The sequence below is a fragment of the Capricornis sumatraensis genome, chromosome 3 (assembly GCF_032405125.1).
Source record: "Capricornis sumatraensis isolate serow.1 chromosome 3, serow.2, whole genome shotgun sequence".
Lineage (NCBI taxonomy): Eukaryota > Metazoa > Chordata > Mammalia > Artiodactyla > Bovidae > Capricornis > Capricornis sumatraensis.
Genome location: NC_091071.1, coordinates 21,830,594 through 21,854,744, shown reverse-complemented (window position 1 = coordinate 21,854,744; position 24,151 = coordinate 21,830,594). Strand labels below are relative to the sequence as shown.

General features: G+C 45.4%; 1 protein-coding gene across 2 annotated transcripts in view; it reads left to right on the top strand.

The window, feature by feature from the left end:
- Nucleotides 1-20,660, top strand: part of OTOA (otoancorin) — an 80,386-nt gene extending 59,726 nt beyond the window's left edge. For both annotated transcript variants that reach the window (XM_068968801.1, XM_068968800.1), the window contains exons 22-28: nt 2,450-2,637; nt 4,427-4,582; nt 13,974-14,116; nt 14,349-14,485; nt 14,992-15,089; nt 18,281-18,476; nt 20,590-20,660. In XM_068968801.1, coding sequence (XP_068824902.1) covers nt 2,450-2,637; nt 4,427-4,582; nt 13,974-14,116; nt 14,349-14,485; nt 14,992-15,089; nt 18,281-18,476; nt 20,590-20,660 — 989 coding nt within the window. The remainder of the gene's footprint in view (nt 1-2,449; nt 2,638-4,426; nt 4,583-13,973; nt 14,117-14,348; nt 14,486-14,991; nt 15,090-18,280; nt 18,477-20,589) is intronic.
- The last annotated feature ends 3,491 nt before the right edge of the window (nt 20,661-24,151 follow it).

The following is a 24,151-nucleotide window of genomic DNA, read 5'->3' as shown; positions in this document are numbered from 1 at the left end:
GCTCAATGTCATTCCTTTTTTATGGCTAATATTCCATTGTATATATGTGCTACGTCTTCTTATCCATTCCTCTGCTGATAGACATGTAGGTTGCTTCCAAGAGGAAAGAGGAGCTAGGAAGAATTGAGAGATTGGGCTTGACATATATACACTCCTATGTGTAAAATAGATAACTAATGAGAACCTACTGTGTAGCTCAGGGAACTCTGCTTGGTGCTCTGGGGTGACCTGAATGGGAAGGAAATCAAAAAAAGAGGGGAGATAAATGTATATAGCAGACATGCATCTCGGATTCATTTTGCTGTACAGCAGAAACTAACGCAACATTGTAAAGCAACTATCTCCAATAAAATTTTTTTAAGAAGAAGGAAATTAAAGCAAGGACAGGAGTCAGAGAGTGTGGGGTGCAGGGTTGTAATTTGAAAGGAGATAGGCTAAGGAAGGTTTCACAAGGTGACATTTGAGGAAGGACTCAAGGGGGTTGGGAGCAGGGCCAGTGGACTTGTGAAGCTACGTCTGCAGACAGAGGAGTGGACAGGACTGGGGGAGGAAGGAGAAATGGAGGGCGGTGTGGCTGCAGTGGGGCCTTGTCTCCCTGTAAAGGAAGTCTTAAGGTGAGGGTTTCATGGGGCAGCAAGCCCAGCAGCATCACAGTCGGACTGATGCTCATCTTGGGTCCTCACCTCTGTCCTGTGGGGTGGGTGGTATGTTCCTCCCACTTTCTTGACAAAGGAAATGGAGTTTCAAGAGACTCAGAGATTCGGCCAAAGTCTCCGAGCTCGTAAATGGCAGCTCTTGGAACTGAACCCAAAGCAGGTGAAGATCACCACTAGCCCCCACGGCCCTCACGGCCCAACAGTCCAGCTGTCATAAGCTCCTCCTGTGCCCGTGGCGATGAGAAAGTAAGACTTTTCTCACCCGGGGAGGAGGCCCTTACCTCCAGTGCTTAGTTGGCATTTTCTTTGGTTGGTTCTGGGTATTAATTTCTGCTGTGATTGTAGTAACTAATGGATTAGCAGAACTACTACTTGGTTTCACTTTGGTAAATTTTGTGTGTGTGTGTGTTGATTCATTCAACAAACATTTGCTGAATACCTACTATGTGCCAGGCCCTATTCTAAGCCCTGGAAACACAGCAGTGATAAGCCCAAATCCCTGCTGCACTTTAAAACCATTCTTTTCTCCTCAATTCTGTACTTCTACTGGATCCTGCTTTCATTGGAAAGTGGGGCCAAGGGGGTCTGGGAGAGACGGGTCTTTTATATTCTACAAGTGGGCTGTGATAAAGATGTTTGAGCACCAGACGTGTACCTTCAACCTGGTCCAGTTTTGCCTCTTGATTGATGTCCAGTGAATTTCCACTGAAGATGCAGTGAAAGGGGTGTGGCCACAGGGCTCTTGAAATGTCCAGCCCTGGGTGGTGCTGGCGAGTCTGTCAGTATCAGGGGCTGTCAGCTACTAAGACAGGAAATCCAGGACTCTTCTTAAGACAAGGGGCCTGGTTTCCTCTCAGACTGTGCACATCTGGGCCGGCTGAGACAGTATCTCATTCGTGTATTGGTGAGTAAATGGTTTGACTAGGTAAGGTTAAGCTTATTCAAAGACTGACGCAGATGGGTTTCTGCTGTTGCCAAGGAAAATGTAACAGACCCATTTCTCTTCTCTCCTGGGATGGGAGGGCCACAGCCTCCACCAAGACTTTTATGGCAGGTAGGTCATCTTCCCTTTCCACACTTAGATAGGAGCACATCTTCCTCATAATTCTGGAAGCCCTAACTCTAACTCTGGGTTGCAAACTCAAATGTATGGGGTGGCTATGACAGGTAGTGTAAGTAATAAAAATGGCTAACAGGTATTGAGTGCTTACTGTATACTTGGCTTTATATGTAATGATATGTTTCGTCCTCACAAAAATTCTGTAAGGTATTCAAAATTTTAATCCTCATTTTATAGACTGGGAGTACGAGGCACAGAGGGGTTAAATAGCTTTGGATCTGAATCTAAAGCCAGAGTGAACAGCTCCTACTGCCCAGTCAGAGTGATGCAAAGCTTCTACTGTGTGCATGCGGCTTTGTATAGAGTTAGTAAAACATAGCAGAAGTTTAATTCAAACTGGTCCCTGGGTGCCTGAGCTCAGCTTCTACCCTACGCCGCTTCTCTTGGGTTAATCTGCTTAGAGAAGAACATTACTCACTTCAATAAAGAAGTAGACTCAGGGAATTCCCTGGCAGTCCAGTGGTTGGGACTCTGCACTTTCATTGCAGGGGGCTTGGGTTCGATCCCTAGTCGGGGAATGAAGATCCCACAGGCCTCACAGCCAAAAATAAATAAATTAAAAAAAAATAAAGTTACTGCAACCAGTGATCACCGGGGGCGGGGGAGGAGGAAAGACTCACATTTACTGAAATTCTCTTTCCGCTGTTCCTTCTCCACGTCACCCATTCCTCAGGCTGCCATGGCATCGTGGCTCCCTCTTCCGATGACATCATCAAGCTGGCCGAAGCCAATGCCTGCTGGGCCCCCGAGGACCTGCTCTGCCTGGAGGAGGACACGTTCCTCAGGAGCGTGGAGCTGCTGGGGGCCGTCAGGAGCTTCAGCCTGGCTCAGCTGAGGAAGCTGAAGGAGAAGGCAGTACAGGTGAAGGCCGCATCAGGGAGGAAGCCCTCACAGAGGGAGACCCAGCCCAGGGTCCCAGCCCTGCTGAGCACAGACCCATCTCATGGAGTCTGCACTTGGGTCATCTTGTTGGGATCTCACTGCGTCCGCTCCGAGCCAGAGCTGTGACCTGTGAGCCTGAGAGAGCCCCAGCGCCTCCCTCTCAGGGCTCTGTCGAGGGTGGGATGAGCTGTCTTGGCATCTGAAGGGTGCTCCGTAAATCAAATTTTGGGGATACCCTGGTGTCTCTGATGGAGGTGGTTTCCAGGAATCATGCTCTCAGAATCTGTTGCAAAGTCACCTGAGAACAGAGCAGAAAGGAATAAAAGGAGAACTCGAAGTAATTTGCCATCTTTATACAGGTTCCCTTGAGTGGCTTGTTTCAGCTGTTAAGACTGTCATGCACTATGTAGTTATGGTTGTGGAGTTAAGACATTAAATTCCTTAAAACGATAAGTCTGTTTTGCATATAAGTAATCCAAGTTTATTGTAGACAAGTCAGAAAATAATAAAGAAGAAAATCAGTTAATCTTTTACCTGGAGATAACTGGGTGGCTCAAATGGTAAAAAATCCACCTGCAATGCGGGAGACCTGGGTTTGATCCCTGGGTTGGGAAGATCCCCTGGAGAAGGGCATGGCAACCCACTCCAGTATTCTTGCCAGGAGAATTCCACGGACAGAGGAGGCTGGCGGGCTCCAGTCCATGGGGTTGTAAAGAGTCAGACACGACTGAGAGACTACTGCTTTCACTTTCAAGCACTCTTAATATTTTGGTATGTTCACCCGAAGCTTCCCAGACTTCTGTGTATTGCATGTAAAATATATTTATATATTTCATACATGTATTTCATATACCTCACATATATATGTTACAAAAAATAGTATCATACTCACTAACTCTTCAATAGCTTCCTCTCCACACTAAAAGTGTAGGGCACATATTATTATATATCAGAAATATAAATATATATCAGCATTTTAAATAGCTACATAATATCCTACTTTATGGTTGGCTTTTATTTATTTATCTAGTTGGTATACTTTAAGACTTTATTTTTTTTAATGCCTCAATATTTATACATATTTCTTTGGGCACTTGTCTTATTATTTACTTAGGCTAAATTCTCAGAGATGGAATATCTGAATCAAAGAGTATAAATGTTTTAAAAGGTTTTTATGCATGTAGCCAAATTTCCCTCTAAAAAGCATGTACCAATTTACATTCTTAACATCAACAAATGAGGGCATCCTTTATCCCATATCTTTCTGATACCATAAGTGATCATTCTTTTTACTCTTTGTCAGTTCGATCAGCCTACTTACTATTCTTTGATTGTTGTTAACGTACATTTCTTTAATATGACTGAGACAACTTTTCTCATATGTTTGTTTCTTCTTTTGTGAATTTCCTATTCATGTTTTTTGTCTGTTTAAAAAAATATACTCATCATTTTCTTATTGATTTGTTTGAGAACTTTATATATTAAAGAAATTTACCCCATGTCAGTTTCAAATACAGTCAGTAAAAGTGAAAGTGAAAGTTGCTCAATCGTGTCCGACTCTTTGAGAACCCATGGACTATACAGTCCACGGAACTCTCCAGGCCAGAATACTAGAGTGGGTAGCCTTTCCCTTCTCCAGGGGATCTTCCCCACTCAGGAATTGAAGCAGGGTCTCTTGCACTGCAGGTGGATTCTTTACCAACCAAGCTATCAGGGAAGCCACAGTCAGTAGGGGTCAGTCTAATCTGGCTTTTTTTTCCACCTGAAGGTTTGGGACATGCCTTCTTACTGGAGAGACTACCATATTGTTTCCCTGGGGCGCATTGCCCTGGCTCTTAATGAGAGTGAGCTGGAGCAGCTGGATCTCAGCTCCATCGATACAGTGGCTTCCCTCAGCCAGCAGACAGAGTGGACCCCAGGGCAGGTAAGTAGACATACTGGATCTCTTAAATATTCGATTTCTGTCTTAATAGTGTGTATATTTTCCTTTACATCCTAGAGCATACTTAGCATAGTCATTACAGCAGCTTTAAAAGTCTTTGCTGCTGGGGACTTCCCTGGTGGTCCAGTGGTTAAGACTTTACTTTCAATGCATGAAATGTGGGTTCAGTCCCTGGCTAGGGGGCTAAGATCCTGTATGCCTAACAGCAAAAAAACAAAACAAAACATGAAACAGAAACAATATTGTAACAAATTCAATAAAGACTTAAAAAATAACTGTAAAAAAATGAAAGTCTTTGCTGCTAATTTCATCATCATTGTCATTTCTATTTATTCATTTTAGCTGCACTGGATATTCATGCCGCTCATGGGCTCTCTCTAGTTGTGGTGAGGGGGGCTACTCTTTCCCATGGCTTCTCCTGTTGCGGAACATGGGCTCTAAGCTCTTGGACTTCAGTAGTTGGGGTGCATGGGCTTAGTTGCTTCTAGGCATATGGGGATCTTGCCAAAGTAGGTCTCAAACCCGTGTCCCCTGCATTGGCAGGTAGATTCTTAACCATTGGACAACCAGGGAAGTTCATCATTGTCTTTTTGTTAGCTAATTTTCCCCCTAATTATGGTCATATTTTCTTATTTGTAAGTCTAAACATTTTAATGGGATAATAGGCATTGTGAATTTTACATGTTTGAGCACTCAGTTTAGTTGCTCTCCTTTGAAGAGTACTAGGCTTTGTTCTGGCACACACTTCAATTACTTTTAGAGCAGTTTGATGATTTTGAGGCTTCCCTTTGAGCATTATAAGGGTGAATCTAGAGTGAGCATCCAGCCCAGCGTTTCTCATGATGTACACTGCATATAAGTTAAATAAGCAGGGTGACAATATACACCCTTGACGTACTCCTTTTCCTATTTGGAACCAGTCTGTTGTTCCATGTCCAGTTCTAACTGTTGCCTCCTGACCTGCATACAGGTTTCTCAAGAGACAGGTCAGGTGGTCTGGTATTCCCATCTCTTTAAGAATTTTCCACAGTTTATTGTAATCCACACAGTCAAAGGCTTTGGCCTAGTCAATAAAGCAGAAATAGATATTTTTCTGGAACTCTCTTGCTTTTTCGATGATCCAGCAGATGTTGGCAATTTGATCTTTGGTTCCTCTGCCTTTTCTAAAACCAGCTTGAACCAGCTGGAAGTTTATGGTTCACGTATTGCTGAAGCCTGGCTTGGAGAATTTTGAGCATTACTTTACTAGCGTGTGAGATGAGTGCAATTGTGCGGTAGTCTGAGCATTCTTTGGCATTGCCTTTCTTTGGGATTGGAATGAAAACTGACCTTTTCCAGTCCTGTGGCCACTGCTGAGTTTTCCAAATTTGCTGGCATATTGAGTGCAGCACTTTTGGCCACAGCAATCAGAGCAGAAAAAGAAATAAAAGGAATCCAAATTGGAAAAGAAGTAAAACTCACTGTTTGCAGATGACATGATCTTCTACATAGAAAACCCTAAAGACTCCACCAGAAAATTACTAGAGCTAATCAATGAATATAGTAAAGTTGCAGGATATAAAATCAACACACAGAAATCCCTTGCATTCCTATACACTAATAATGAGAAAATAGAAAGAGAAATTAAGGAAACAATTCCATTCACCATTGCAATGAAAAGAATAAAATACTTAGGAATATATCTACCTAAAGAAACTAAAGACCTATATATAGAAAAGTATAAAACACTGGTGAAAGAAATAAAGAAAAAAAGGATTTGAAATAGCTCAACTGGAATTCCATCACCTCCACTAGCTTTGTTCATAGTGACGCTTTCTAAGGCCCACTTGATTTCACAGAAACACAAGCTGGAATCAAGATTGCCGGGAGAAATATCAATAACCTCAGATATGCAGGTGACACAACCCTTATGGCAGAAAGTGAAGAGGAACTAAAAAGCCTCTTGATGAAAGTGAAGGAAGAGAGTGAAAAAGTTGGTTTAAAGCTCAACATTCAGAAAACTAAGATCATGGCAATTGGTCCCATCACGTCATGGGAAGTAGATGGGGAAACAGTGGAAATACTGTCAGACTATTTTTTTGGGCTCCAAAATCACTGCAGATGGTGACTGCAGCCATGAAATTAAAAGATGCTTACTCCTTAGAAGGAAAGTTATGACCAACCTACACAGTATATTTAAAAGCAGAGACATTATTTGCCAACAAATGTCCATCTAGTCAAGGCTATGGTTTTTCCAGTGGTCATGTATGGATATGAGAGTTGGATGGTGAAGAAAGCTGAGTGCCAGAGAATTGATGCTTTTGAACTGTGGTGTTGGAGAAGACTCTTGAGAGTCCCTTGGACTGCAAGGAGGTCCAACCAGTCCGTCCTAAAGGAGATCAGTCCTGGGTGTTCATTGGAAGGATTGATGCTGAAGCTGAAACTCCAATACTTTGGCCACTTCATGAGAAGAGTTGACTCATTAGAAAAGACCCTGATGCTGGGAGGGATTGGGGGCAGGAGGAGAAGGGGATGACAGAGGATAAGATGGCTGGATGGCATCAATGACTTGATGGACATGGGTTTGAGTAAACTCCAGGAGTTGGTGATGGACAGGGAGGCTTGGCGTGCTACAGTTCATGGGGTCGCAAAGAATCGGACATGACTGAGCGACTGAACTGAACTGAGAGTGAGCTTTATTCAGTGGTTAATTTATCCCCATCACTGAGACGTGATTCTTCTGAGGACTCCATCCAATGCTGCGTGTAGTTCAAGATCTCTTCTCTAGGGCTGGTGGGAATATGAACTCTTCCCAGCTCCATGTGAGCTCTGAGAATTGCTCGGCCTCCTGCTTTCTGATGCCTTTTTGATATTTATGTGGACTTCCATTCCTTGCGTGTGATCAGTGCTCAGCCTGACTTGATAAAAGCTCTCTGTAGATGTCTGGACCCCTTCCCCTCTCTGTGCAATTTCTTCCTCCCCAATACATCACCTGACATATTATAGGATCTCTGGCCTCTCTGGACTTGAATCTCTGTATCCTCAATGCAGCCTGACCGCTGGGCTTTTTTGGGTTCCCTTTCCCGCTCCATAGCCTGGAACCTGCCTCTGGGCAGACAGTAAGGGCAGTTGTGGGGTTCACCTGATTTGTTTTCCTTCTTTGAGCATTATAGGCTTGTGCTTTCTGTTGTCCAGTGTCTAAGTAGAGTCATTTCATTTACTTTTTTCAGTTTATGGTGAGAGGGCGATTCCTGTGTCAGTGAATCCTTCATGGGCGAAAGAAGAACTTCTGCCCAGAAAATGTTTCTGTTGGGTAGGAAGTTAATCCACTATATTGCTGAACAGGGTGTCTTAGCTGCTCTGTGTTCACTTGGTTCTCAGGCGGCCCTCCCCTCCGCTGTCATTTTCAGCACTAGGCTTGCGTATCATGTAATTAGCAACCCCAGAAAAAAGCACTTCTTTCTCATTAATTTTTGAAACAGCCTCAGCATTGAGTCCAATCATGTAATTGCCCAGTCCTAAACAATCTGGTCAGAAGTAGAATATGTGGGTCGGCCTGACACACATCGGAGAGTAGAATCCATCTCATCAAGACCATCTGAACTGAGAATGGGGAACGCGTGTGTGATAGGCTATGTGATGACCCCCAAAGATGTCTACTTCCTCATCGCTGGAACCCATGAATAGGTTCCTTTATGTGGCAAAAGGAACTTGGCTGATGTGATTAGGTTAAGAATCTTGCAGTGGGAGATTATCCTGGTGGGCCCAACATAATCACAGGGGTTCCTAGTGATGGAGGTGGGGGCAGGAGGGCCCCAGATACAGAGGGCAATGTGACAGGGGGAGGGGGAGGCAGGGGGACACACTGAGAGATTTGAAGGTGCAGTGCTTCTGGGTTTGAAGATCGAAGATGGGGCTCTGAGTCAAGGACTTTCAGGCAGCCTCCAGAAGCTAAAACAGACAAGGAAATGAATACAATCTAGAGTCTCAAAAGGAACACATCCTGATGACCCATTTTAGGACTCCAGATCCCCAGAACTATAATAGAATATATCCGTGTCATTTCAGGCCACAGAGTTTGTGGTAATCTGTTATAGCAGCAAAAGGAAACGAATACAGGTGGTTCACAAAGGGAAAAGCATCAAGGGGAGCATGGATACTAGGCAGGCAAAACCAAGGCATGTCCCCTACTCTCATGAGCTTCTTGCAATCAGGATTGCCGTGTCACATGACTGAGTGGCAACATTCAAATAGAACACGGGGTGAATTGTGCCCCGCTGGAGCTGGGCAACATGGAGGCCCTGGCCCTAAAGGTGAAGTAAGTTAATACATGTTAAATATGTGAACAATGGGCTTGCCTGCTGGCTCAGACATTAAGAATCCGCCTGCAATGCGGGAGAACTGGGTTTGATCCTTGGGTTGGGAGGATCTGCTGGAGAAGAGAATGGCTACCCATTCCAGTATTCTGGCCTGGAGAATTCCATGGACAGAGGAGCCTGGTGGGCTACAGTCCATGGGGTCGCAAAGAGTCGGATACGACCGAGCGCCTTTCACTTTCACTGTGAACAATGCCTGGCACCTCGTAGTCAAAAAAATTAGTTGTTTTCATTGTTGCCATCAGTATATTGTCATCATCACACCCCCTCTTTCTGGCAGTTTAACACTTGCCTCGTTTGCAAGATGAGAGGGTGGGCCCTCCCCCTGGCCCACCAGTCTGCACTTCCTGCCACTCCGACATTCTATAATCCTGGGGTTCTGTGACTCTAAAACTGGTTTTGACTGACTTAAGAAGTGCCGCATCACACTTCCAATATTAAAATCATTCTATTTGCAGTCTGGGAGAAAACAGGAAAATATCTCCAAGTTAGAAACTACAGTATCTCTGTCCCTTTGTACCAATTTTCAATTCCCATGGATGGCAGTGAGATTTATCAATATGTTTGAAGGGGATATGAAAACCTAACATTTGCATATATCATTTGCAGTCAGTTCCTCAACTTTAGCTCCCAATCAAACCCTTAAATGCATGTTTCTAGATTAATAGTCAGACCTGGCGGAACTGCATTAACAGATAGTTCAGCTTAAAAACCAATATAAAGGAAAAAAACTATTATGGAAGCCAGAGGGATGAACAGAGAGATTGAAATCTTACAGCTATTCACTTTTGGCGGTTAATATTGCCTAAAAGTGTTGGTATTAATTGTCTTGGAATCATTACAGATACACTGGCCCAGTCATTCAAGGAAATATATTTTGGCTTATCATCTTGCAGGCTGAGCTTGCATTTTCCAGGTTCCAGTGGCAAAACAATTTAATATCGCATCTTCAAAGTAATTTTATTTGAATTGTATTTTTGCACTTTCATTTTAAAATGGGCATGCCTGATAGTCGGGGAGCACAGATTGCTATGAGTCAACAAGTGAAACCTGATTATGAAGACTTAATAAGAAAAGTTCAAAAGTTAACGTGAATCTCTACCTCTCCTTCATCCCCAAACATCTTCACTGGCTTAGAGTAGAGGCTCTGGAGTCAGACTGCCTGGGTTGTAATTCTAGAACCAGTCATTCAAGTCATCTTGGTATACTTGGCATTACCTAGCATCTTGGCTTAACCTTGGCATAGTTACTTAACCTCTCTGTGCCTCAGTTTCTGCATCTGTGAAATAGAGATAATATTAATATTTACTTCCTAGGGTTGTGGGGATTAGGAAAGATAGTATGTGTAAATGGTCAAAAGAGTGTTGGCATACAATAAGCATTCAATAAATATTACCTGTTATTATTTGGGATGCACATTTCCATTCAGTCAAGGACATTTAAATCTAAGCACAGTATTAACTGAAATTCCCTTATAGCACCTGAGAGCTTTGTAATCATTGAGGGAAACTTCATGAAGACATTGATCAATCTGATTTGCAGAAATGTAGGAAATCTCTCTGAAGTCAATCCATCATGTGGTTGGATTAGAGAAGCAGTAATTTGATGTCATTTCAAACGAATATATATTGCCTCTGCTGCTGCTGCTGCTAAGTCGCTTCAGTTGTGTCAGACTCTGTGAGACCCCATGGACTGCAGCCTACCAGGTTCCTCCGTCCATGGGATTTTCCAGGCAAGAGTACTGGAGTGGGTTGCCATTGCCTTCTCCTATATATTGCCTATGGCTTCTGTAAATCACTTACTTAGATGTTCATCCATTCATTCATTCAAAAAGTACTTATTATTCAGAAGGTACCTTACTGTGGGCTATGCATTGTGCCAGGTACTGGGAATATGGCTGTGAACTAGCTGGATAGGGTATTCATCTTTGGAGATTCTGCTTGGTGATACAGACAAAAAGTTGAGCAATCAAGAGGAAACATTTAACAAATTTTGATAAGGGATAAGCAGAAGATGGACAAGGTTCTCATGGAAATAGTAGGGAGGGAAGCTACTTGGGATGGGAGAATCCAGGAAATCTTCCCTGAGCAGGTAGCATTTAAACAGATCTGAGGGATAGAAAGGCAACAGCTGCGTTTAAAAGTGGAATCCCATTGCAATGTTTCACCATGTTCGCCAACACTTTCTCTTAACACTAGAGTGATCCATATTGTGTGACAGGATGGACTGACATTAAAGGGAGATGGGAAGATTCACTGTGACTCTTCCACTTCCACTCAGGAGATGTTCGTCCTTGGATGTCCCCTCCCTACCTTTGCCTTGTGAGCTCTGGTCCTTCTGTAATCTTTATAATCTGTCTCCATGATCCCTGACAATCCACATTATTATGCAGCTCATCTTTAGGGGGTTGACTTGGGTCCTTCCTCAAGTCCAACATAGGCAGATGAAATTAATCAGGATCCATCCAGTTACAAGTGACAGAAAACCCAACTCAAAGAGACTTGAGCAAGAATGGAGTTTGTTAGCCCAATAAAAAATGAATGGAAGATCTACATAGACAGTGCTTCAAAGAAGACATACACAAGGCCAAAAAGCACACGAAAAGATGCTCAACATCACTAAGTATTAGAGAAATGCAAATCAAAGCTACAGTGAGGTATCACCTGACATTGGTCAAAAAATCTACAAACAACACATGCTGGAGAGGGTGTGGAGAAAAGGGGACTCTCTTACCCTGGTGGTGGAAGTATAAATTGGTGCATTATAGAGAACAGTATGGAGAGTCCTTAAAAAACGAAATATGAATTTCCATATGATCCAGCAATCCCACTCCTGGGCATATGTCCAGAGAAAACCATAATTCAAAAAGATACATGCACCCCAGTGTTCGTTGCAGCACTATTTACAGTAGCCAAGACAAGGAAGCAACCTAAATGTCCATGGACAGAAGAATGGATAAAGATGTGGTACATATATAGAATGGAATACTACTCAGCCATAGGAGAAGGCGACGGCTCCCCACTCCAGTACTCTTGCCTGAAAAATCCCATGGACAGAGGAGCCTGGTGGGCTGCGGTCCATGGGGTCGCTGAGGGTCAGACACGACTGAGCGACTTCACTTTCACTTTTCACTTTCATGCATTGGAGAAGGAAATGGCAACCCACTCCAGTGTTCTTGCCTGGAGAATCCCAGGGATGGGGGAGCCTGGTGGGCTGCTGTCCATGGGCTCGCACAGAGTTGGACACGACTGAAGTGACTTAGCAGCAGCAGCAGCAGCACTCAGCCATAAAAAGAGTGAAGTAATGCCAAAATATCATATGATATCGCTTATATGTGGAATCTAAAAAAATGGTGTAAATGAAAGCACATTTACACAATAGAGTCACAGATGTAGAAAACAACTATGGTTACCAGGCGGAAAGAGGAGGAGGGATGAATTGCGAGACTGGGCTTGACATATACACGCTACCATATATAAAATTGGTAACTGAAAGGAATTACCATAGGGCATCTCTCAGGGCCCAGATGGTAGAGAACCTGTCTGCAACGCAGGGGACCTGTGTTCGATCCTTGGGTGGGGAAGATCCCCTTAAGAAGGGAATGGCCCATTCCAGTATTCTTGCTTGGAGATTCCCATGGACAGAGGAGCCTGGTGGGCTCAGAGGAGCCATGGGGTCACAACGAATCTGACATGGCAGAGCGACTAATACTCACTTTTCACTAAGGACTTACTGCGTAGCACAGGGAACTCTGCTCAATGCTCTGTAAAGACCTATATGGGAAAAGAATCTAAAAAAGAGCGGTGATATGTATATATGTGTGTATATATGTGTGTGTGTGTGTGTGTGTGTGTGTGTGTGTATATAACTGATTCACCTTGCTGTGCACCTGAAACTAACACAGTGTTGTAAATCCACTATACTCCAATACAAATTTTTAAAAAAGAATGGAGTTTATTGACTCCTATCACAGAGGATGTCAAGAGTGGAATCAAAGTATGGCTGGATCCAGAGGCTTCAACCCTGTTGTCAGGACTGTCTCTCACCATTTTTGACCCTACTTTCTTCTGCGTTGGCTTTGTTCAGAGGCAGTTTCTTTCCATGTGGAGAGTTCTAGCAGATTCAGGTGTTTGTCTTCCAAGGTCCAGTCCAGAGTAAAGAAAGCTCAGCTCTTCTAATTGCTCCAGCCAAAATGCTGGTTGGTTTTGACTGGATCATATGCCCAATCTAGAACCAATCACGACAGTCAGGCTAAGAGGCATTCTGACTGGCCAGGAACACTCCTGGAACTCAGAATGCAGTTAGCTCCAATTGGACCACATGAAGTGTGGGAAGGCTGGCTTACCAGGGGAAAGTCATGAACAATGAATAGCCACTATGTTAAATTAAGGGGACCCTACACTACACGTCAGCCCCTAAAACTAATTGGAAAGATTCCCATGTGGTTTTAAATGCCAGAGCATTTAATGTTCTACCCTCTGGAGCTGAAGAGTGAGAGGCAAACGTATTTCAGGGTAGATTTCACGAAGGTAACATCTGACTTGAACTCCCAAATAAAAGGATGGATTTTAACAGTTGGGAATGTAGGAAGGGCATTTCAGATTGAGGCACTGACTTTAAGGTGTAAAGACAGAAAATTACAAGGTTTTATTGGAAAATTGTGAAAACATACTTGAAAAAGTTTGGATCCTAATGCAGAAGAACTTAAATGACCAAACTATCTGAAAGTCATGAATGATGAGGGGAATAAGCCAGCAGACCAGACCCAAGGTACCGGTGTCTTTAATGTTGAAGGATACAAGAACTTCATGGCCTTTATAGATCAGGGGACACACTCAGTAGAAGAGGCACCATCGGGAGGTTAAACTGGATGAGTGGCTAGGATGGTTTGGAATGCGTAATTGTCCAGAGGAGAAGCGTGAGCAATCAGTCAGGAGGCTGGCTCCATTATCCCCTTGGATCCTGGGGTCTTGATCATCCCTGGATGGTTCATTTCTTGTCCTTCCACATTTTTTTAGGCTAAATCCATTCTGCAAGGGTTTCTGAAGGATTCAGGCTATAGGGTCCAGGATCTGAAGAGCTTCCACTTGGTAGGACTTGGTGCAACCCTGTGTGCCATGAACATCACCGAAATCTCACTTATAAAGATCTTGGAATTCAGGTAACCAAAATACTAGCGCAGAGGGGCAAATGATTGATTTGTTGGTTCATTCATTCATTAATTTATGCATCAAGGTGCTCTCTGCTTCCTGCTGCCTTGCAACCTTTCTGGGATAAAATAGGGAGTGAGATTAGCTGGATCCTTTCTTGGTGCTGAGCCTACCTACCTTTTGCGTATCTATTTTGGCTGGAGAGTCTCCTAGGCTCACACTATATCCCTCCCTTGTAACCAGGGTGGTGGTGGCCAGAATCGGGACCCTGCTCTGCAGTACCCAGATCTTGGCAGAGTTTAAGAGGAAGGCGGAAGTTGTGTTTGGGGAGCCCACCAAGTGGTCCAGCTTTGTCTTGCAGGAGCTTGGGACCATTGCAGGTAAGAGGCACCTTGAGCATGCCTTTCTCCCCCTTTCCAACCTTAAATCTGGGGACAAAAACAAACAAAATCCTTGGCCACGTATAGTGAACATCCATACAGTTATGACAGAACCTAGATTTCATGACTTTAAGTTGCAGAAGGTGGGGATCTGCAAGTCTGCTTTTTAAACAAGCTCTCTTGGTAATTCTATGTAGCTAAAGTGGTTTAGAATGTTATTTAATTGGCTCCAAAATAGATTTATACACAATTTAAAATTTGTGTAAAGTGAAGCTCCTTCTGGGCATAAATTTCCTTGTAGGAGACCAATCAGGGCTAATGTGACCCACATATTTTTTTCCTGAGTTGATTAAGGAACCTAATTCCCCAGTGTGACTTTCAGGGCCTTTTGTAAGGAATGATGTTTGCCTGGAACATGCAGATCTGTACATTACGCAGTGCCATTAATAAAACAAACGGAGTTCTGATGGCTTGAATTAAACCCTCTGATTCCTTTTTCTCCCCAGCTGGATTAACTAAGGAAGAGCTCCAAATGCTTGATAAGGATTTGATGCCATATTTCCAGCCATCAGCAATCAAATGCCTTCCTGATGAGATATTCAAAGTAAGTACTCAGTTCCTCAAGGAGAATGGGAGCTGACCCCATTTCAAATCACACAGGGAAGCAGATGGTGGGTGTTGGATTCTAGGGACCTGCAACCTGCTTCTGCTAACAGGGCCAGAGGAGAGCTATGTGCCAACAATGGATGGATCACAACATAATTTTAGCTGTTTTTGTTTTTAAAGTTTTTTCTTCTGTTTTTAAATTATCTTTTAATTGTGTCTATTTTTATGATTTCCTTCTCTTCACAGCCACTGGTGCTAATTTTCTATTTATGATGGTATGACAGGTGTATATTCCCTTATCCCAAACCCTTGGGATATTTCAGAATTTGGAATTTTCCAGAGTTTAGAAAGATCACTCTGTGAATCCACAGTATTATAACTGAACACCTTCAGCAGTGTCTAGGGGAAGCACCTTGTAAGCAAGTACATTAATATTTCTGTGAAGAAATCTGTGACAAATCACACTAATTGGAATAAATAGAGACTATAAATGGCTTCACATCAATTCAGGTCAGATTTTGCTGGCAAATGAGTTTGTCTTAAACTTTGGAAAAAGCTTACAAGTTTCAGACATTTTTTGGACTTCAGAATTATAGATGAGGGATGACATTTCCATTAACATTTCCTTTTAAAATAAATTTAAGTGAAACATTTAAATTGATTTAAAGAAAAGTATTAAGAAAGCCACAGTAGGATAGGTGGTAAATAGCTATGGAAAAATTGAGAGGGTTGAAGGGGATCTGCTGAGGATAGAGAAGCAGATGGATAAGATTAGGAGAGAGTTTGGTGGGGGAGTCTGCTCTGATGAAGAGTGACTCTGGTGTTCTTGTTTGCTGGGTAACTTGGAAACATATTCTGTCCACCAAAACTGGATAAGGCATACCAGGCTAGACAAGCTCCCATGATGCCACGTCATTGGTTCTTTTTAAGACAAGAGAACAGATCTTGAACCACTTCAGGACCAAGAACAGTTCCCAGCACAGACCAGGTGTGAGCTCTGTTTGAAAAGTGAAAGTCGCTCAGTCCTCTCACTCTTTGCGACCCCATGGACTGAACAGTCCATGGAATTCTCCAGGCCAGAACACTGGAGTGGGTGGCCGTTCCTTTCTACAGGGGATCTTCCCAACCCAGGGATTGAATCCAGGTCTCACATTGCAGGTGGATTCTTTACCGTCTGAGCCTCCAGGGAAGCCCAAGAATACTGGAGTGGGTAGCCTATATCCCATCTCCAAAAGATCTTCCTGACCCAGTAATCAAACTGGGGTCTCTTGCACTGCAGGTGGATTCTTTACCAGCTCAGCTACCAGGAAAGCTGTTTAAGGGAGATAAACAAGTAGCTATCCTTAAAGCCCATTCAGCTTCTCTTCTGGGGGGCTCTGCCTGGGGTAGGCAGCTTGGTCCTTGAAGTTGGCATGTTGCTGAGCATGCTCTCCTGGTCTTGTTTGGAATGTACTTTGCAGCTTAGCTTCTCTGGAAATTCCTAGCGGCCACTTACATTGTGGTAGGCTTCAGCCTAGCTGCTAGGGTGTAGGTACCAGACTAGGTTTACATGGCATGTACCAGTGAAGGCATATAATGCAGTGCCTTCAGGGGCTTGAAAAAGTAACAAAAGAATGTAGTGGCCTGGGTAGGGACTAAGGTGAACTGGAGAGCCAGTCTAAAGCTGGGAAAGCTGCTTCTCATCTCTGGCACAGGATGTGATGCAGTGTGACAATGTGGGCCTAGCATTGCTGCCGGATCTTCCTTTTTTTAAGAATCCTGAAGTCTCATTTTCATGTAACATCTCCTGATAATTAAATGTTGGAACTGCTTTAAATTCATTTTTAAAAAACAGTTTAATAGACCTAGGGTTGCAAGGAGCAACGTTGAAAGAATAGATAATTTTTATAATGCAGACTCTGTGTTAATGGTAGATGTAAGGTATAGGCCAGAACTGCATGTCTGCTGTGTGTGTGTGTTTGGTGAGAGGCAGGAGGTGATGCTGAATTTTGCAGGACAGGTTAGCTAGGTGAAAGGGAGGAACAGTGTTCCAGGCAGAAGGATGTATTGCCTCCCGGGGGCTACACATATGACTGTCCGTTCTCCAGGAGTGAAGTGTGCCAGCAAGGAATGAGGGATGGGGTGCTGGAGAGGTGGGCAGGACTCAGAGCTTGAAGGCCTTATTACTATGTAAAGAGCTTGAACTGCATCCTGGAGAGGGGGCAGAAAGGGTTCTAAGCAGGGGAATCACATGATTCCAGGGAAGCACCAACCTGGACAAGAAAGAATAATGTGAAGGAGCAAAGACAGGGCGAGAGAGCAGAACCCCCTTTCTCAGAATCTTTGGGGCCCTTAGAAAATGAGCAGGATGACTCTAGAGGCACCGGACATCCCATCTCATTTCACACCCACTGGAACTGATCACCGAGTCCTCTAAGCCAGAAGTGATTGCAGAAAACATCTTGTTCAGGGCCCTTGAGCAGAATTCCCACTGCTGTGTGTCTATGGCACACATCACTAGTAGATTACTGCACTTACCCTTTGTAGAACCCTTACCGGACTCACCTGCGATGAGTTGAGAATCCACATGGGAGAATCCACATGGGAGAATCCACAAGTTCTCTGTGTGATCCCACATCTAGTCCAAAAGCACAGAGAGGCTGTGAAACTTGCCCAAGGTCACACAGCTAGTGTGTGGCGGAGCTGGGACACAGATTAAAAGCTTTGCCCTTGAGGTGTGTGTTTTCTCTACCACATCAGAGTTTCTCCGGTGGGGGACTCGAAGCACTGTGGGCAGGGTAATTTGCACTGCATTAAACAACATTAAGTCACCTTATCAACTGTCTTTTACTACTGATTACTTCAAGGAGGAAATCTCAATTTGGAGCTTATATATATATTTAATATATGGGCCCCAGGATCAGACATTGTTGGCCAACGGATCTAGCTAGAGTTGTTTTGCTTCTTCTGGTATATTTTACACGAGTACTTATTGCAAGTCATCCTAAGTTTCCATTTTTGGAAATTGCCATTAATTTTTTTTTCATTTTATAATACATCTATATTAGTAGTGAAAGAGTGGTCTGATTTTAAGGAAAAATCCTGAACAGGAGCACAGATGAGAGATGCATGGGCCCCGGGAGGATGCCCGAGCTTTGGGAAAGTCTCGGAGGGGCGCCTCTGAGGGCGCTGTCCCCTACTCTCCTGCAGGAGCTGTCGGCCGAGCAGATCGCCTCCTTGGGCCCTGAAAACGCGGCGGCGGTGACCCCTGCCCAGCGCCGGCAGCTCAGCATGTTGCAGCTGCAGAGCCTCCAGCGGGCGGTAGATGGCGCCAAGGCTCGCTCCTGGCTGGACGCGCCTCCGAGCGCCAGCCCCGCCCGGACCCCCTCCTCTTTTTCTCCTCCAGGTAAGCGGGACGGACCCAGCCGCACTTCCCACTCCCAATCCCCCTTCCTCGTCTCTCGGTCCGCCTCGCCTGACATGAGACAGCGAGAAGGTTCCTAAAATTCAGGGTGGGGTCTCTGACGGTCCTTGAAGATTCTGCATTCAGAGAAAAACCCACAGTCCGTACCAAGCATATGTAAAGAATGGTCAACTCCGGAGCACTTGCAAGTCTTGGGATGGGGGGAGCTCTTAAAAATTGGCAGCCCCACGGACCCCACCCAGAACCCACTGAATCAGAATTTCTCAGGACTTAGGCCCTTTCAGTGGTTCCTTTGCTCCTCCGTCCTTCTCACCGTCCAGGATTAATAAATTCAGTCGATATATTTTGGGGACCTACTGTGTGCTAAGCCTGCTCTAGGAGCTGGTAAGGCAGGTGAGGCTCTCTCGTAATCAACAAGGAGATTTCAAATCTGATTAAGACCGGGGAAGGAAAGCAGCAGAAGGAAGTGGTGGTGACGAAGAAATGAGCTGAGCTGAGGAGTCGGGGGTGGCGGTGGCTTTCTTTCCCGGTTTCCCCCCCCCCCCCCCCCCCCCCCCGTCTGTCTCCCCTCCCCTCCCCTCGCCCTCACACTTCTTTATGACTCCTGTCTTTAGTGAGCACGGTCTTTGGACAAAGTATGGTGCTCGGTTCTGGGGAGGCAGCTGTGAACAAGCCAGGTGTGTCCTCTGTCCTTGTGGAGCTCCCAGTCCAGGGTGGGGGTGAGGGAAGCCCCAGCACCCAGGCGACCATGAGGCAGTACGAGGGATGCTGTGAGCGGGGGACACAGGGAACGCTGGGGAGAGGCAGCTTCCTGGGCTTTGGGGAGGGGAAGCGGCTGTGGAAACCTCCTGAAGACTGCTTTCTAAGCTGCAAACCCAGCTGGAGAGATACCCAGACCACGTGGGGAGTATCCCAGGTAGAGGCAAGAGCAGATGCAAATACCTGGAGTTCAAAGAGAGCTGGGGCCTCACCATCTCCAGGTACCCCCCCTCCTTCTCCCCACTTGGGGATGGGAGGATGCCCAATTTCTGCAGATGGGAGCCATGTCCTTTGATTTATTACTATCTTTAAACTTTTTCATCAAAATATAATCTGCATACATGTAAAAGTTATTTGAAAATGTTACAGTGTTTTGGGTCTTATATAATGCACACAGTAGACCACGCACATGGTTTAAAATACAAAAAGTCTGAAAAGCTGTGAAGTGAAACATCCACCCTCCACCCCTTGTTCCATAGTCACCCAGTTCCCCTCCTCAGTGTTACCAGCTTGTGTATCTGTCCAGAGGTATGCTATGCATATCCATAGATTATTCCTGCACTTTTACAAAAGCTTATTATATACTTTGTTCTGTGACTTGCATTTTTCACCTGAAAATTTACCTTAGAGACAGTTCCATGTCCATATCTAGGAGCCGTGCAGTTTTTGGTTTTCTGGCTATGCTGTAACTGTCTTTAATTAGATCTCTATAGACGATAATTCAGTTGTTTCTATTTTTATACTGCTACAATCAATGCTGCAGCAAGTGACTTTATATACTTTGCATCTGTTCAAGTTTATCTGCAGGGTAAACTCTTCCAAGTGAGACTTTGAGGGGGGGGCACGGGTCAGAGGGTCGGTGCATCTGGAAATTCTGATGCAGGAGCAGCCTAGATCCTCTTTCCTTCCATTCACCCCACCGGGCTGAGCTGGTCCTGGCAGCCGGGTGAACCGTTCCTGGGGGCCAGGCATTTAATCTTGTTTCCTAAACTTGCTTTGTTATCTGAACCACCTGGGTGTGATACTTAAAATCCAAATCCCCTGTCCTGGTACCTGACTTGCTGAATCAGAATTTGCAGGGGAAGATCCCCGAATTTGCATTTTTAGCCATCTCCCTAGGTGACTCCTGTGATTAAATGCAGTTCTGGTACTTGATAATTCACGCAGTCTCATACACTTTGCCCTCCCACCCTTTGCTATTTGGGGCCATTATTCTTGTTTAGGGTTGAGCAAGCCAAGACCTAATGGGGGGTGCGGTGCAGGGAGCTGGTGCGATGTGCCCACCCTCTGTGGGCTGCTGAGACCTCCTGTGAACTCTTGTTTTGTTTCCTTGTAGGAACCTGGGTCTCTGGGGGTCTTGGGCTGGGCTACCCTCTCCTGGTCCTGATGCCCAGGCTTGTGTGGTGAGTGGTGTTTGTGCATCGCCCTGGGGCCCAGGCAGCTGGCCAAGGTGCTTGCAGACCCCGAGGACGCTGCAGAGGGTGGGAGTCCCCCACTTCGACTCAGAGCCTCAACGAGGGCAAGGAGACCCTGGGACTTTGGAACTGAAGAGGCACTAAAGGAAGAATAATTATTAAAATATGGCCTTGCACCTTCTTAAACTGGCTTGTATCCTCAGCAGGGAGACCTCATCTCAGCCTCCCTAGTTTTCCAGCTTGGAGACAGAGAAGCTGGGGAGGGGAGACCATTTCCTGTCAACAGCATGAAGACATTAGTACAAGTTAACACCCTCCCTCTCGAGGGAGATGCCCGCCAGCGACGGGTGCAGGCCAAGGCCCCCGGTTTCACCAAGGCCTGCTCTGGCTTCTCTTCTGGTTTTAATTTCCCTTCCTTGGAGAGATAGGCCATATTGGATTTCTCCTTCTTAGATATTTAGCAGAGCTGAAATAAATGAATTCCGTAACAGACGCCGATATTCCTGCCTGATTGTTGGGACTAATTGATGTTTTGGTGGGCATTGCATTGCTTGGAAATTAAAACATTTAACATGGCTCAACATTAAATCAATTTAAAACTACATTTTCCAGATACCTTCCACTTCCTTGGGAGTCAGCTGAGTGAATGGCTGTTAAACTTTCAAAAATATACCTTTCTTGGTGGAGGTGGTAGCTCTTCCAGGTTTTAAGTGCTCTGGGCTTTGGGGATGGGTTGAAATTAAAGAAAATACACTGTGTAAGTCAGTCACTCCTGCGATTATGGTGCAGCAGAGCAAATGCACCCAGTGGCTCAGTCCTTTTGGAGGCTGGGATGGAGTTACCTCTGGAAATTTGCAAGATGCTCATGACTTTTGGCTCAGGAAGGCAGAGTTTAGGAAGGGGTGCTTTGCTACCTCCCAGATGTTATGCCTTCTCAAATTCAGCCATCAGAGTTGTTTCTCATGACATAGCTTAAGGTGGCAAGTTTTCTTTTTTTTTTTTGGGGGGGGGTCAGTTCCCAGCCTCCACCTTCTGCAACTTCCCCAGCTCTTTGCAGAGATCATGGTCACTGGGGTGTGGGTCAGTGTGCTGGCTATGGCTCTGATTGGTCAGGATCTGTGCTGTACTGGTTATTCAGGTAGATATTGTGGTGGCTGGCGGGTCTTCAGAAGTCATGTGTGGTTATTACAGAAAATTAAAAGACTGGGGTGTGGAGGGTGTGGCCCTGTGGGTATTACTTGGGGTCTGATCTGATTTTCTTTCATCCTGGTGGGGAAGTCGCTAGTGCTGCTTCCTGAGCCCAGATCATTTATCTCGTTACAAACCCCAGCCCCAGTGTAGCTGGGCGGGACCGGCTGCTTTGAGCAGGATGCTGGGTGAGAATGTGTCTGCCCAGATTCCCATCAGAGAGGCCTTGGACCTTGCTCAGTAGTCCCACTTTCTTCCAGCCTTGAATTATCCTGGGCAACCACAACTTCCTCTGAGTCAGACTTCATGCTGCCAACGCCAAGTAGCTTTGCATCTCGCTTTTGCTTCTGATCATTTGTTTCGGGTTAGTTTCTGGGTTGCTCCTCCCATCGTGGATGACAGTAATGGCCCCTGTTCTGCAGGTCCAGTCTGCATCAGGCGCTGCTCTGAGGTCTTCGCCTGTGTCATTAGCTTCCGTCATCATCATCACGACCCCGCCAGGTGGATGCTGTTGGTCCCCATTTTCCAGATGAGGCGACTGAACCTGAGAAAGATGAAGGAACTCTTGTCTGAGTCCTCTCAGATAGCGAGGATTTGGATTCTGACTTTTTGTCTTGCCCTCTGCTGCCTCCTGGATGGATATTCTTGAACTTCTCTAATGAGTTAGATCAGAGAGAGGTTCTGTAGATCCCTTCCCCTCCTCCTCTGGCGGGAGGCCAGCTTGCCTCACAGCTCATATAATTGGTGATTGCCTCAGGCAGGAAGACAAATCCAGCTTATGCCCTGCAGGACCCCCGGGGTCTCGGGTTGAAGCGTGCAGCCTTCTGCACGCAGAAAAGCAGCAGTCGCACCACAGGTACAGCTCCCGCTCACCTTTTCAATGTCAGCGGTGCTGTTGGGTTCCCAGCCTCCACCTTCTGCAGCTCCCCTCAGCTGTTTGCAGAGATCACGCTCCCTGGAGTGCAGGTCACGGTGTGCTGGTTATGGCTCTGATCAGTCTGGGCCTGTGCCATACGGTTATTCAAATTTTTGAACATTGCTCGGCTAGATCCTTTTACAGATCCCCTACCATCAAGCTTGATGGGGGCTGGGAGTCTTCCTGCACCTTCAGTCTGTCATCCAGTGGGACTTAGATTTAAGCTATTCCCTCTAGTCCTGGTACCCAGGGGTTCAGCCACAGCAGCTGGGATGGGCTCCACTGCCGATGAAAGGTGGCTGTGAGTTGGTGTGTGTGTGAACATGTGTGAGTGTGTGTTTACCTGGCTTTACTGAAGAAATGCTATCATGGAAGAGGCAGTAAACAACTTAATATTAAATATTAGGTATTTTCTTTGTCCTTAAAAGTTCTTTGTCCATCCTTGCCTCCTTTAAACACATCCATATTGCCTCCCTATAAAGCATATATGTAATAAACAGGGAGGCCTGGCAGAACTCCAGCCCACAAGGTGTCCAAGTGGCACGTCTTCAAAGTGCAAATCTTGAAACCTTCTTAAAGTGAGTGTCCTTGCTACAAATCCATCCAGGACGTCCAGCGATTCCCGGGATTCTCAACCACTGCAGGAGGGTCGTTGTCCACTTCTCTGCCTTTCCTGCCCCAGGAACTGATTACTTCAGAAAGGGACATAGCTTGTCTGATCCTTGAAATGTTGGCAACTCACCGGCGGGTGAAGACCTTATTTGCTTTCACCTTCATCCTGACCTTTTATGAGCCTAACAAAATGCCTGCTGATGAAATGTGGGGGAAGGGGCTGTCCTTTCCCAGGAGAACTCTGGCCCTGAGAAGTTCCTTCTAGTCTCCAAGACCCTCTGGAACACCCCTGTGTTGGGGGCAACTAGACAGTGGTTCCCAACTCTTCTGCTCACTCCCTTTATTAGGATGGAACAGCCAAGCTCTTGCCATGTGGCTTCATTGTGCATCTCAGTGGGTAGAGTCTGCTTCCCCACCTGTTAACTTTGGCTTTGGCCGCTGAGCAGACAGGACACCATCCCTCCAGCAGAAGTCTTACACGTGCTCGTGTGATTTGACCTCTTGGTAACTGCTTCCGCGTGTGAGGAGACATGTGGGTGAGGAGACGTGGAGCAGACCTGAGCTCAATGCATAGCTCGGAGCTGAGATGAGATCAGCAGGGCCCAGCTGAGCTCAGTCAAGCCCAGGAGAGCCCCAGCCAACCTGAATACTCATACATGAGAAGGATGTATTTGTTAAGGGAAGCCACTGAGATTTAGGGTTATTTGTTGCTGTAGCCAAAGCTGACTTGTACTCCATGACTTCCACATGCCTCCCTGGCACGGGCT